At 44.5% G+C, this 14,874-nt stretch overlaps 1 protein-coding gene across 1 annotated transcript; it reads right to left on the reverse strand.

The window, feature by feature from the left end:
* Positions 1 to 3,085: 3,085 nt before the first annotated feature.
* Positions 3,086 to 11,158, reverse strand: chodl (chondrolectin). The gene is given in 9 exon segments (XM_063912933.1): positions 3,086 to 3,299; positions 5,663 to 5,840; positions 5,915 to 5,965; positions 8,939 to 9,025; positions 9,028 to 9,095; positions 9,198 to 9,336; positions 9,339 to 9,366; positions 9,443 to 9,618; positions 10,954 to 11,158. Coding segments are annotated over 9 exon segments (897 nt in total). The 5' UTR covers positions 11,039 to 11,158; the 3' UTR covers positions 3,086 to 3,214.
* Positions 11,159 to 14,874: the final 3,716 nt, after the last annotated feature.

The following is a 14,874-nucleotide window of genomic DNA, read 5'->3' on the forward strand; positions in this document are numbered from 1 at the left end:
AACAAAAACCCTCCAAAAGACTTTAAACACCTCCATAGACTGAAACACCCCCTATAACTGAAACACCCCCCATAGACTGAAAACACCTCCCAAAACTGACACACCTCCAAAATGTAAACACCTCCCATAGACTGTAAACACCTCCTATAGACTGTAAACACCTCCTATAGACTGTACACACCTCCATAGAATGTACAACCTCCCATAGACTGTACACATCTCCCATAGACTGTTCACACCTCTATAGACTGTAAATACCTCCATAACTGTAAACACCTCGTATAGACTGTAAACACCTCCTATAGACTGTAAACACCTCCCATAGACTGTAAACACCTCTTATAGACTGTAAACACCTCCTATAGACTGTACACACCTCCATAGACTGTACACACCTCCATAGACTGTACACACCTCCCTATAGACTGTTCACACCTCCTATAGACTGTAAACACCTCCCATAGACTGTAAACACCTCCTATAGACTGTAAACACCTCCATAGACTGTAAACACCTCCTATAGACTGTAAACACCTCCTATAGACTGTAAACACCTCCTATAGACTGTAAACACCTCCCATAGACTGTAAACACCTCCCATAGACTGTAAACACCTCCTATAGACTGTAAACACCTCTATAGACTGTAAACACCTCCCATATAAACCCTCCCATAGACTTACACACCTCCTATAAAGACTGTAACACCTCGTATAGACTGTACACACCTCCTAAGACTGTAAACACCGTGCCTATAAACTCCGCCCATATACTGTACACACCTCCTATAGACTGTAAACACCTCCTATAAACACCTCCCATAGACTTACAACTTCCTATAGAGACTGAAAACACCTCACATAGACTGTAAACAACCTCAAAACTGTAAACACCTCGTATAGACTGTTATCACGCTCTTTTAATTAAATTTCTATAGACTGTACACACCTCCCATAGACTGTACACAGCTCTTATAGACTGTAAACACCTCCTATAGAACATAAACACCTCGTATAGACTGTAAAAACACCTCCTATAGACTGTAAACACCCTCGATAGACTGTACACTCCTCCCATAGACAGTACACATTCCTATAGACTGTAAACACCCCCTATAGACTGTAAAACACCTCTTATAGACTGTAAACACCTCTAAGACGAAACACCTCCCATAGACTGTAAACCCCCTCCTATAGAGTGTACACACCTCGTATAGACTGTAAACACCTCAAAAGAGTACCACCTCCTATAACGTATGACCCCATAAAACCTCCCAAAAGACTGACACCCTCCATAGACTGAAAACCCTCCTATAGACTGTAAACACCTCCCATAGACTGAAAACACCTCGTATAACGAAAACACCTCCTATAGACTGTAAAACCCCCAAAAGACTGTAAACCCCCCCATAGACTGAAAACACCTCGTATAGACGAAAACACCTCCATAGACTATAAATCCTCCCATAACTTAAACACCTCCCATAGACTGTAAACACCTCCTATAACTGAAAACACCCCCCATAGACTGTAAACACCTGTATAGCTGTTAACACCTCCTAAACTGTACACACCTCCCAAAAAAATTTACACACCTCTTAAAACCCTTAAACACCTCAAACAAAAAAACACCTCCAAGCCCCCAAAAAAAAAAAAAAAAACACCCTCCTATAATTTAAACACCCCCTTAGACTGAAACACCCGATAGACGAAAAACACCCCCATGACTGAAAAACACCTCCATAGACTGTAAACACCCCCCATAGACTTAAAATACCCCTATAGTTTGTACACACCTCGAAACTTTTAACCCTCATATAGACTGTAAACACCCCCTAAGACGTACACACCCCCATTGACTTAAAACCACCATAAAACTGTAAACACCCCTATAAACCCCTTTCCAAATAACTGACACACCTCCTATAAAGAAACCCCTCCTATAAACACCTTCCATAGACTTTCACAACCTCCTTAACTGTAAACACCTCCATAAACACCTCCCAAACACCCCCTTAAACACCTCCCATAGATTTTATACTGTATAAAAAACCACCCATTTATCCCCACCGGCGGGGTAGTTCATATGGGGGGGCTTCAGAGACGGCATGAACAGGCAAAACTTGTCTAACCAGAGTCGTGAAAAGAAATCTTGGGATAAAAACCCAGGGTCTCCAGCAGTGGCTTTGTTGAGTGTGGGGGTTTGAAAGGAATTTTTTAAAAGTGGTTAAAAAATACAATATTATGGTCTCTAACCCCGGGAATTATATTTTTCGATAAAAACAAAAAAACCAAAACTTTTTAATTTCCCCCCCGAAATCAAAGGATTTGGGTAACACCCCCATTGGCAATTTTTTAAAAGGGGTCACCATTGACTACAACCCAACAAACTCGCACACACCACAGTAGACACATCGCCTTTCCTCTCAGCCTCATGCACTGTTCGGACCAACCCAAAAACACACCCCACATTTTCCACAACCCCCTCCCCCAAAGGTGTTTAAAAAAAACGTTTAAGACCAGCTCACACTTTTGATGCACTCGTTTGTGTAGTTAGGTATAAGCGGGAATGAGACGGGGACTAAAATAGCTACAAAAAATGAAAATGAAAACAGAGTTTTACTTTTTTGATTTTTTTCCCCCCCCAATTTTTAATACGCTTATTTATTTTTTCCCAAAGACGATTTCTTTAAAACAAAAATTTAAAAAAAATTTCTTTTCCCCAAACCAAATTTAACAAAACACATTTCCCCTCCCAAAAGGGAACCATTTTCCCCCCTCACATTTTTCCCAAAAACAAAAACCCCAAAACGGGGGGTTAGGGAAAAAGGGAAAAACAAGGTCCCGGGAGGAGACATAAGCCAGGCTGAAAATCGAAAAAAACGCCCAAAAAAAAGGTTCAGACAGAGGGGGCAGAGACCCAACTAAATACCCAACATCAGCGGAAGGCCTCAAAAGTAGAGACACCATATGAAACACCTGCATCAGCAGGGAGGACTTTAAAAAGACACTACAAAAAGATAAAACCCCTGAACATCAGCAGGAGAGGACTCTTTAAAGTAGAGACTCTACATACTGATATACACCTTTTTAACGCTCACACACACACACACAACATAAACTCCTGTGCGATGACATCATCGTCCTCTCAAAGCCCCGCCCCCCAGTCTCTGATCAATAAATGTGATGAGCTGAGCCGTGATGTCACTGATGATGTCACACCTCCATGCTCTCTGGTTTCTGCGTCCTGGAGATCCAGAGGGTGGACTGGGTGGGGGGGGCCATCTTAGTGCGGGGTGAACTGCAAAAACAGATATTTATATTATTAATACTTTATACACTGCCCGGCGAAAAAAAAGGGTCCCCACCTGGATTTAACTAAGCAAATAGGTTAGAGCACCCCATTGGATAATTACTGCATGGGTGATTATGTTTCAGCTGGCAGCAAGTTATGGAACCCTAACTGATGCAGAGAGGAGCTTCTCATCTGTTAAACAGTCCTGTTGAAAGGCATGTCCTGTGGTTGTGCAAAAGATGTTGATCTGTTTCAGAAGGGTCAAATTATTGGCATCAAGCAGAGCAAACATCTAAGGAGATTACTGAAATACTAAAATGGGGTTAAGAACTGTCCACCGCATTATTAAAGACTGGAAGGACAGTGGGGGACATCCTCTTCCAGGGAGGAGTGAGGTCAGAAAAAGATCCTGAATGATCGTGATCGGCGATCCCTTAAACTTTTGGTGAAATCAAATGGTAGAAAAACAACAGTAGAACTCACGGCTAAGTTTAGTAGTGACAGAGAGAGCATTTCCACACGCACAATGCGGAGGGAACTCAAGGGATTGGGACTAAACAGCTGGGTAGCCGTAAGAAAACCACTTCTCAGTGAGGCCAATCGGCTTCAGTTTGGTAGGGAGCGTAAAGATTGGACTCTGGAGCAGTGACGTGCGGTGAGGGGAGGCAGGTGAGGCCGTGCCTCACCTGCCTCCCCTCATCATGAAAAGTAAAATGAAGAAATAAATGTAATGATCATATTTATCCAGTTGTTTGTATTATAAAGTTATTTTCCTTTTAATTTCACCAGTTTTACATTATTTTGATCCAAAATCGCTGAATTTTCATATTCACGTTCAAACACTGAGAACGGCTGCTCGGTGAGGCACCAACCTGCTGACATGCTATACAGGGAGACTGTAACTGCTGTCTGTCTGTATGTCGCTATTAAAATGTTCAAACACCCTGGCTATATTAACTAATTTCCATACTTTAGCTGGTGTATATAATATACAGTGTTTTTTGTCAACTGTATGTCTGTAACGTGTCTCTTGTGCTGAGCAAAACCGCTGCGAAGAGAGACTAGGTGAGGCACGCAGTTCTACTGCCTCATGGCAGGGGGTGCTAGTGAGTCCAGTTCAAATCTGATTGTGATGACGTCAGTGCCTCACCAGTCATGAACTTCACCGCACGTCACTGCTCTGGAGCAATGGAAGAAGGTGTGGTCTGATGAGTCCAGACCCTGTTCCAGAGTGATGGGGGATCAGGGTAAGAAGAGAGGCGGCTGAAGTGATGCCCCCATCATGCCTAGTGCCTACTGTACCAGCCTGTGGGGGCAGGGCTATGATCTGGGGCTGCTGCAGTTGGTCTGGTCTTGGTTCAGCAACCCAAAGAATGAGGTCAGCTGACCCCCTGAATATCCTGAAGGACCAGGTTTTTCCATCAGTAGATCTCTTCTTCCCTGATGGAGAGGGCATGTTCCAAGAGGACAAGGCCAGGATCCATCGGCTCAGACTGTGAGAGAGTGGTTCAGGGAGCATGAGACATCATTTCACACATGGATTGGCCCCCCCAGAGTCCAGACCTGAACCCCATTGAGAGTCTTTGGGATGTGCTGGAGAAGACTTTGATCAGTGGTCTGAATCTCCCCTCATCAATACAAGATCAAAAATAATGACAGAAATAAATGTTGAGACGTTGCAGAAGCTTGTGGAAACGATGTCACAGAGAATGTGTGCCGTGAAGCTGAAGGCTTCCAACAAATATTAGAGTGTGGGACCTTTTTTTTAGCCAAGCAGTGAATTTATTTATATATTATTAATAATTTGTATATTATATCTATCTGTGTACTTTTACTGCAGTAAAAAGTTATCTGCATATCTGTTTTACTGGAGTAAAGAGAGGAAGAGAGTCAGCAGAAACATGAATTCATGCCAGGTACACACACACACACACACACACACACACACACACACACACACACACACACACACACACACACACACACACACACACACACACACACACACACACACATGGCAATGAGCCAGCATCTGTAAATCTTCTCGTGTTAACAATACGTCTGAGTGTGTAACTTGTCATAATCACTGAGTAAGCACTACACACACACACACACACACACACACACACACACACACACACACACACACACACACACACACACACACACACACACACACACACACACACACACACACACACACACACACACACACACACACACAGTGCTTCTTCAGCAGTCAAAGTAGTACACACTACACACTGATAAATACCTAGAAAATAGAATTCCAAAAGACATGAATTAAAAGTGTCCTGTTTATACAAAGAATATAAATAGGCAAAGAATAAGAAATTCAAATTCAGTTTCACCTCCTGCTGAGCATCTGGAAACAACAACTCCCAGAAGCCACCAGGATGAGCAGCAGCAGCGGGATTGTGGGTATTATGACGTATACCAGCAGCATGCCAGAAGCCCCCGCCATGGTGACCTGTGGGGGGCTGTCTTCGCTGCCTGAAGCTCGGACCAAACCTCCACCTGCAGTCGACTCTGAGGGATCACCACACACATATCAAGGGAAGGTCTGCTGGAGGTAATGACCTTATATGGACTTACCTGCTCACCTGAACCTCGCCCCCCAGGTGTTTCAACAGGTTCCTTCACAACATGGCTCTCTGTGAGAGAGAGAAATATAACGGACAAACAACAAATAAACAACAGAGTGAAACTGATTTATCCGTGTGTAGTCCGTGTGTAGTCCGTGTGTAGTCCGTGTGTAGTCCGTGTGTAGTCCCTGTGTAGTCCCTGTGTAATCAGTGTGTAGTCCGTGTGTAGTCCGTGTGTAGTCCTTGTGTAGTCCGTGTGTAGTCCGTGTGTAGTCCGTGTGTAGTCCCTGTGTAGTCCTGTGTAATCAGTGTGTAGTCCGTGTGTAGTCCTTGTGTAGTCCTTGTGTAGTCCGTGTGTAGTCCGTGTGTAGTCCGTGTGTAGTCAGTGTGTAGTCCGTGTGTAGTCCGTGTGTAGTCCGTAGTCCGTGTGTAGTCCGTGTGTAGTCAGTGTGTAGTTATTGTGTAGTCATTGTGTAGTCAGTGTGTAGTCAGTGTGTAGTCAGTGTGCAGTCCGTGTGTAGTCCTTGTGTAGTCCTTGTGTAGTCCGTGTGTAGTCCGTGTGTAGTCCTTGTGTAGTCCCTGTGTAGTCAGTGTGTAGTCGTGTGTAGTCCATGTGCAGTCCTTGTGTAGTCCGTGTGTAGTTATTGTGTAGTCAGTGTGTAGTCAGTGTGTAGTCCGTTGTGTAGTCCGTTGTGTAGTCCTTGTGTAGTCAGTGTGTAGTTATTGTGTAGTCAGTGTGTAGTCATTGTGTAGTCAGTGTGTAGTTATTGTGTTGTCAGTGTGTAGTCCGTGTGTAGTCCGTGTGTAGTCCTTGTGTAGTCCGTGTGTAGTCCGTGTGTAGTCCTTGTGTAGTCAGTGTGTAGTCCGTGTGTAGTCCGTGTGTAGTCCGTGAGTAGTCCGTGTGTAGTCAGTGTGTAGTCCGTGTGTAGTCCGTGTGTAGTCCGTAGTCCGTGTCTAGTCCGTGTGTAGTCATTGTGTAGTCAGTGTGTAGTTATTGTGTAGTCAGTGTGTAGTCCGTGTGTAGTCCGTGTCTAGTCCGTGTGTAGTCATTGTGTAGTCAGTGTGTAGTTATTGTGTAGTCAGCGTGTAGTCAGTGTGTAGTCCGTGTGTAGTCCGTGTGTAGTTCTTGTGTAGTCATTGTGTAGTCAGTGTGTAGTCAGTGTGTAGTCAGTGTGTAGTCCGTGTGTAGTCAGTGTGTAGTTATTGTGTAGTCATTGTGTAGTCAGTGTGTAGTCAGTGTGTAGTCATTGTGTAGTCAGTGTGTAGTCCTTGTGTAGTCGTGTGTAGTCAGTGTGTAGTCCTTGTGTAGTCAGTGTGTAGTCCGTGTGTAGTCCTTGTGTAGTCCGTGTGTAGTCCGTGTGTAGTCCGTGTGTAGTCATTGTGTAGTCCGTGTGTAGTCGAGTGTAGTCAGTGTGTCGTCGTGTGTAGTCATGTGTAGTCCGTGTGTAGTCCGTGTGTAGTCCGTGTGTAGTCCTTGTGTAGTCCGTGAGTAGTCATTGTGTAGTCCGAGTGTAGGTCCGTGTGTAGTCAGTGTGTCGTCAGTGTGTAGTCATTGTGTAGTCATTGTGTAGTCAGTGTGTAGTTATTGTGTAGTCAGTGTGTAGTCCTTGTGTAGTCGTGTGTCGTCCGTGTGTAGTCCGTGTGTAGTCCGTGTGTAGTCTGTGTGTAGTCATTGTGTAGTCGTGTGTAGTCCGTGTGTAGTCCGTGTGTAGTTATTGTGTAGTCATTGTGTAGTCAGTGAGTAGTCAGTGTGTCGTCATTGTGTAGTCAGTGTGTAGTCAGTGTGTAGTCCGTGTGTAGTCAGTGTGTAGTCAGTGTGTAGTCCTTGTGTAGTCAGTGTGTAGTCATTGTGTAGTCAGTGTGTAGTCCTTGTGTAGTCCGTGTGTAGTCAGTGTGTAGTCCGTGTGTAGTCCGTGTGTAGTCCGTGTGTAGTCCGTGTGTAGTCCGTGTGTAGTCATTGTGTAGTCATTGTGTAGTCAGTGTGTAGTTATTGTGTAGTCAGTGTGTAGTCATTGTGTAGTCTTGTGTAGTCCGTGTGTAGTCCATGTGTAGTCCGTGTGTAGTCCGTGTGTAGTCCATGTGTAGTCATTGTGTAGTCCGTGTGTAGTCCGTGTGTAGTCAGTGTGTAGTCATTGTGTAGTCAGTGTGTAGTCAGTGTGTAGTCATTGTGTAGTCAGTGTGTAGTCCTTGTGTAGTCCGTGTGTAGTCCGTGTGTAGTCCGTGTGTAGTCCGTGTGTAGTCGTTGTGTAGTCCGTGTGTAGTCCGTGTGTAGTCCTTGTGTAGTCATTGTGTAGTCAGTGTGTAGTCCGTGTGTAGTCATTGTGTAGTCCGTGTGTAGTCCGTGTGTAGTCCGTGTGTAGTTATTGTGTAGTCATTGTGTAGTCAGTGTGTATTCAGTGTGTCGTCAGTGTGTAGTCATTGTGTAGTCAGTGTGTAGTCAGTGTGTAGTCAGTGTGTAGTTATTGTGTAGTCATTGTGTAGTCAGTGTGTAGTCAGTGTGTAGTCAGTGTGTAGTCAGTGTGTAGTCAGTGTGTAGTCATTGTGTAGTCAGTGTGTAGTCAGTGTGTAGTCATTGTGTAGTCAGTGTGTAGTCAGTGTGTAGTCAGTGTGTAGTCCTTGTGTAGTCAGTGTGTAGTCATTGTGTAGTCAGTGTGTAGTCCTTGTGTAGTCCATGTGTAGTCAGTGTGTAGTCAGTGTGTAGTCCTTGTGTAGTCAGTGTGTAGTTATTGTGTAGTCAGTGTGTAGTCATTGTGTAGTCAGTGTGTAGTCCGTGTGTCGTCCGTGTGTAGTCCGTGTGTAGTCCGTGTGTAGTCTGTGTGTAGTCATTGTGTAGTCCGTGTGTAGTCCGTGTGTAGTCAGTGTGTAGTCATTGTGTAGTCATTGTGTAGTCAGTGTGTAGTCCTTGTGTAGTCCGTGTGTAGTCCGTGTGTAGTCCGTGTGTTAGTCCGTTGTGTAGTCATTGTGTAGTCCGTTGTGTAGTCCGTGTGTAGTCAGTGTGTAGTCAGTGTGTAGTCATTGTGTAGTCATTGTGTAGGCACTGACCTGGTTGATATTTGCAGATGAAGTTGTGCTTCATGTTGCAGCGGTCGTCGTTCCAATGGTGGAGATAAGCCCCGCCCAGACCAGGAGTGCTGTGGGCTGATGGTACATCACAACGCAGGATTCCCCCCCACAGGACGGCTCATCAAAATACCAGTTCCTGAAAAACCACAGGGGAACACGATTTAGACTAGATGGTCCTGAGTCCAGGGGTCGAACCTGAGACTTAGGTTTTCTCTTGGACCGCCTTTATGTCACTCACCTGAAGGATGCGGGGCTTCCCGTCGGTCCCCAGCTGTATAGGTGTGGACAGGAAGTGAAGGTGTTGCTGAGTTCAGGGTTCAGAGTCCCGTCCACACGTGTCAGACCAATCCAGAAATCCCCGTCAGAGATCCCTTCTACTGCCCCCCCACTGCTCCGGAACGCAGATCCTGCAGATGAATAGGATGAAGATGAAGATGATGGAAGAGGAGGAAGAGGAGGAAGAAGACCAGGATCCAGTCAGACCTGAAGCAGGTTCTCGATGTCTCTCTGCTCCTCCGGACTCTGGATGCTGATCAGTTCCCCCCTATCCATCTCACAGGCCTGACGAGCTTCCCTGAACGCAACACGACTCGTCACATCGTGGAAGTAAGCGATCTTATAGCAGGGTTGGTCCGGACCCCCCAAACACACCGTCTGACCTGGGGGAGAACCAGAAACTGTGAGGATCCTCTTTAAACCTGAACCAGGAGGATCCTCTTTTGACCTGAAAAGAATTGCTTATTCTGAACGTGTTATCTGGCGGGGATCAACAGTGTGTGAGTGTGTGTGTGTGTGTGTGGTGTGTGTGTGTGTGTGTGTGTGTGTGTGTGTGTGTGTGTGTGTGTGTGTGTGTGTGTGTGTGTGTGTGTGTGTGTGCTGCAGTGATTAATACTGGTTAAAATAGCACAAACACACACACACACACACACACACACACACCACAGAGCTACTTTAAGTGATTAGCTGGATTCTCTCCTGCAGCATCATCACTTTCCTGTTAGAGCCCAAAGAGCTCCATGCTGCCTGTCTGTCTGCATACTGTCTCACTGCCTGTCTGCTGGCTCCGTAAAGAGACCAGATGGTGCTGCTGCTCTCTAATGAATGAAGACCAATCATTGGAAATACTAAATAAATTCATATTCAATTAATAAAAAATAAACAGAAACAGTAAAACTAAAGTAAAATAAAAAACTGACAAATACAATTAAAAATAAATCAAAAATTTAGAAGATAAACAGAAACTTAAAAAATGAAAACATAAAATAAAAACTGCTGAAGAAAAACAACAAATAAATGAAAAATAAATAAAACATTTATGACAGACAGATATAGTTTAATAATGTAGATTATAGGAGGAGGAGCTTCAGCTTAGGGTTAATAAGAGACATTAATCGTGTTTCAGAACATGGTAGAAACATGCTTCATCTACGCCCTGATTTAATCTCCATTTTATTATTACTTTTTTACGTAGAGGTTTCGGTTCTCTTGATCATTAGAAGTACATATGAACTAAAGAGTTGAAATATTGATAAATACAATTATTCTAATTTACATCATTATTCATATAAAGAGGAGAAGTTACTATGTTCAGACTCCTGCAAAATGTGTGATTTATTTATATCTAACTTCTTTAATGCTATTTAATCAACTGCAGTACGCACTGTTTCAATAATTAATGAGCAACATTCACTTTATGGTTTTAAAACATCTTTAAATGAATACAAATAATAAATGAATGAATCAGTTTTATGGGAAACAATAAGATAAAGATATTAATATGGATTATATTTCAGTTTCCAAAACACCTTAAACTAAACACATCTGCTTTAAGTCAGAAAGAATTATTGAAGTATATTCAGGGATCAGAACACGTATAAATACTGAAAGGAATAAAGTACTTGAAATACTTTATCATTAAATGCATCCTGTTTCATAAATGAATAAATTAGCTTTTATTTCATTTATTAATTAATACTCTTATTTTGGTAACTCACCGCTGACGACCCGCGCCGTGTTGCCCGGTGTAACAGTCATCCCCATGATGACCCCAAAGACCGCCACTGTCACTAAGGGAAACATCGTAGAGATCAAAGAAACTCAAACAAATATAAATATGAAGATGTACTACGCATTTCTAAATAAAAGCCCTTATATAAAAGCTCCTTTAAGTCTCTCTGAGTGCCTCCATGTCCTCTCGCTCTGATCTGGACTGAGAGACTGAGAGAGGAAGAGGAGGGTCTCTGCTCTTCCTCCCCCCTATCGATCCTCCCCGTTCATTACACCCTGGGGGGCCACACACACACACACACACACACACACACACACACACACACACACACACACACACACACACACACACACACACACACACACCATTCAATTCACTTACACACTAAGCGCGCTGATTGGCTCCCGATGAGCAGCTGATCAATAACTGACACTGAAATCTGTCAAAACAGTTAGAGTACAGTTTATAGATATACTAACATATACATAAGCCCGTTTTCCATAAGCCCGTTTTCCATAAGCCCGTTTTCCATAAGCCCGTTTTCCATATGCCCGTTTCCCATAAACCCGTTTTCCATAAGCCCGTTTTCCATATGCCCGTTTTCCATAAGCCCGTTTTCCATAAGCCCGTTTTCCATAAACCCGTTTTCCATAAACCCGTTTTCCATAAGCCTGTTTTCCAGAAACACGTTTTCCAGAAACACGTTTTCCAGAAACCCGTTTTCCATAAACCCGTTTTCCATAAACCCGTTTTCCATAAGCCCGTTTTCCATAAACCCGTTTTCCATAAACCCGTTTTCCATAAGCCTGTTTTCCAGAAACACGTTTTCCATAAACCCGTTTTCCAGAAACACGTTTTCCATAAACCCGTTTTCCATAAACCCGTTTTCCATAAGCCCCTTTTCCATAAACCCGTTTTCCATAAGCCCCTTTTCCATAAACCCGTTTTCCATAAGCCTGTTTTCCAGAAACCCGTTTTCCATAAGCCTGTTTTCCAGAAACCCGTTTTCCATAAGCCTGTTTTCCAGAAACCCGTTTTCCATAAGCCTGTTTTCCAGAAACCCGTTTTCCATAAGCCTGTTTTCCAGAAACCCGTTTTCCATAAGCCTGTTTTCCAGAAACACGTTTTCCATAAGCGCGTTTTCCATAAGCGCGTTTTCCATAAGCGCGTTTTCCATAAGCGCGTTTTCCAGTGTGGTGTATTAAATCAAGGTTTTATCAAGGTTTTATTTGTCATATGCACAGCAGATACAGCGTATATGTTGGCAATGAAAATCTTATGTCGCGTGCTCCTCCAACAACTCAACATGCATGGTGCAAAAGATAAATAAAATAGTGCAAAAAGAGAGAAGAATATTTACAATATTAACAATACAGATTTGAGGATGTGAAATATATACATATGTGGAATACATTGAAAGTATTTAAATACTTTACACTGTTGAATGAGGAGGTATGGACAGATGCATATATTATGTATAGCAGATGTATATGGCAGATATGTACAATATATAGATATGTGTACTATAAACAGATATGTATGGCAGATGTGTATAATATATATATATATATATGTATGTGTGTACTATAAACAGATGTGAGTTGACATTCACAGAGCTCAGGAGTTCAGCAGTCTTATAGCCTGTGGTATAAAACTGTCCCTGAGTCTGGTGGTCTTGGTCCGGATGCTGCGGTACCGTCTGCCAGACGGCAGCAGACAGAACAGATTGTTGCTGGGGTGATGGGGGTCCTTTAATATCCTACCGGCCTTCTTCCTACACCGCTGGGTGTAGAGGTCCTCCATGGATGGCAGCTCCGTCCTGGTGATGTGCTGAGCAGTTTTCACCACCCTCTGTAGAGTCTTACGGTTGAGGGCGGTGCAACTGCCATACCAGGCGGTGATGCAGCCAGTCAGGATACTCTCGATGGTGCACCTGTAGAAGTTGCAGAGTATCCTGGAGTCCATGTTGAACTTCCGCAGCCTGCGGAGGAAGAAGAGCCGCTGTCGAGCCGTCTTGGATATGACCCTGGTGTGATGTGTCCATGTCAGGTCCTCACTGATGTTTACCCCCGAGGAACCTGAAGCTGCTGACTCTCTCCACAGGAGTCCCGTCGATGGTGATGGGTGTGTGTGCCTCTCTCTGCCTCTTCCTGTAGTCCACAATCAGCTCCTTTGTTTTGCTGACGTTGAGATGGAGGTTGTTGTCCTGGCACCAAGATGTCAGGGCTCTGACCTCCTCTCTGTACGCCGTCTCGTCGCCGTCTGTGATCAGGCCGATGACGGTCGTGTCGTCAGCAAACTTGATGATGGTGTTGGAGCTGTGTGTGGCCACGCAGTCGTGCGTGAACAGGGAGTAGAGGAGAGGGCTGAGCACACAACCCTGAGGGGCTCCGGTGTTGAGGGTCAAGGTGGAGGATGTGATGTTCCCCATCCGCACTGCCTGGGATCTGCCCGTCAGGAAGCTCATGATCCAGTCACAGAGGGCGCTGTTGAGCCCAAGGTCCCTGAGCTTAATGATGAGCTTGGAGGGCACAATGGTGTTGAATGCTGAACTGTAGTCAATGAACAGCATTCTCACATAAGTGTTCCTCTGGTCCAGGTGGGAGAGGGCAGTGTGGAGGGTGAGGGAGATGGCATCATCCGTGGACCTGTTTGCTCTGTAGGCAAACTGCAGGGGGTCCAGTGAGTCAGGGAGGGAGGAGGTGATAAAAGTTTTGACTAACCGCTCAAAGCACTTCATGATGATGGAGGTGAGTGCAACTGGGCGGTAGTCATTGAGGCAGATGGGTTTTGTCTTTTTGGGGACAGGGACAATGATGGACTCTTTAAAACATGTGGGGACTACAGACTGGAGCAGTGACCTATTGAAAATGTCTGTGAACACATCTGCCAGCTGAACTGCACACACCTTGAGAGCACGGCCAGGGATGCCATCAGGTCCTGGAGCCCTGTGTGTGTTGATCCTTTTCAGAGATCTACACACATCTGCACTGGTTAAAACCAGTGAGCAGGGATCCTGGGCCTTTTGTGCCTCCACAGCCGGGGGCTTCTCAAAGCGTGCATAAAATGTGTTCAGTTCATCTGGGAGAGATGCAGACACTTCCTCAGCACCACTCGTTGTCCTTTTGTAGTCTGTTATTGTTTTTAGTCCAGACCACATATTTCTGGCGTTGGAGCCCTTGTAGTTCGACCACCAGCGACCTGATGTGTAAAAGTTGTTCTCTATCATATTGGATGATAGGGCTCGCTTGGGCGGTTTGCATGTTGCAAAAAAAGTTAAAAACAACCAACAAAGTAAAACAATAAAAACACTAAGATGTGGAGTTGTTGAGGAGCTCGAGACACGGCAGCCATCCTCGGCGCCATCTTCTGGAGTTTAGCAGGGCAGATACTCCCTGGGGTCAGAGGAAGGTTGGGTGGAAGAAGAGTGAAAAACAACATCTGGAATACGTCGAAGACGCCCTAGGTCACCGAGTGGGGCATACAAAGTTAGGGCCTAGGTGGTATAGTAAATCAGTTCATATACAGTTGTTTACTCCCTGAGGTCATAGAGAGTGCAGAGAGTGATGTGGTACAACAGGAGGTTGTAGAACAAACCTCTGGACTACGTCAGAAGACCTCCAGGGATGAGTAAGACGAAGACCAACGTATATCTCACCTTATATGGGTACGCGCAAGACATGGGGTACGAACGTATAGCTCACCTTATGTGGGTACACATCCTCATAAAACATCGCATTTTCACACACATCCACACCCACATTTCTCCTATAAAGTGTATGCACAAAGACAGTTCGGGGGACTTCCACAATTGGCTCTGGGAACCTCGTATCGCCCGTGTTGCTGTCTGATACTATGCTGTTGTAATAAACCTTACTATATACAAGCTGGTGTCTCCGGAGACTTT

The sequence above is a fragment of the Eleginops maclovinus genome, chromosome 21 (genome assembly GCF_036324505.1).
Source record: "Eleginops maclovinus isolate JMC-PN-2008 ecotype Puerto Natales chromosome 21, JC_Emac_rtc_rv5, whole genome shotgun sequence".
NCBI lineage: Eukaryota > Metazoa > Chordata > Actinopteri > Perciformes > Eleginopidae > Eleginops > Eleginops maclovinus.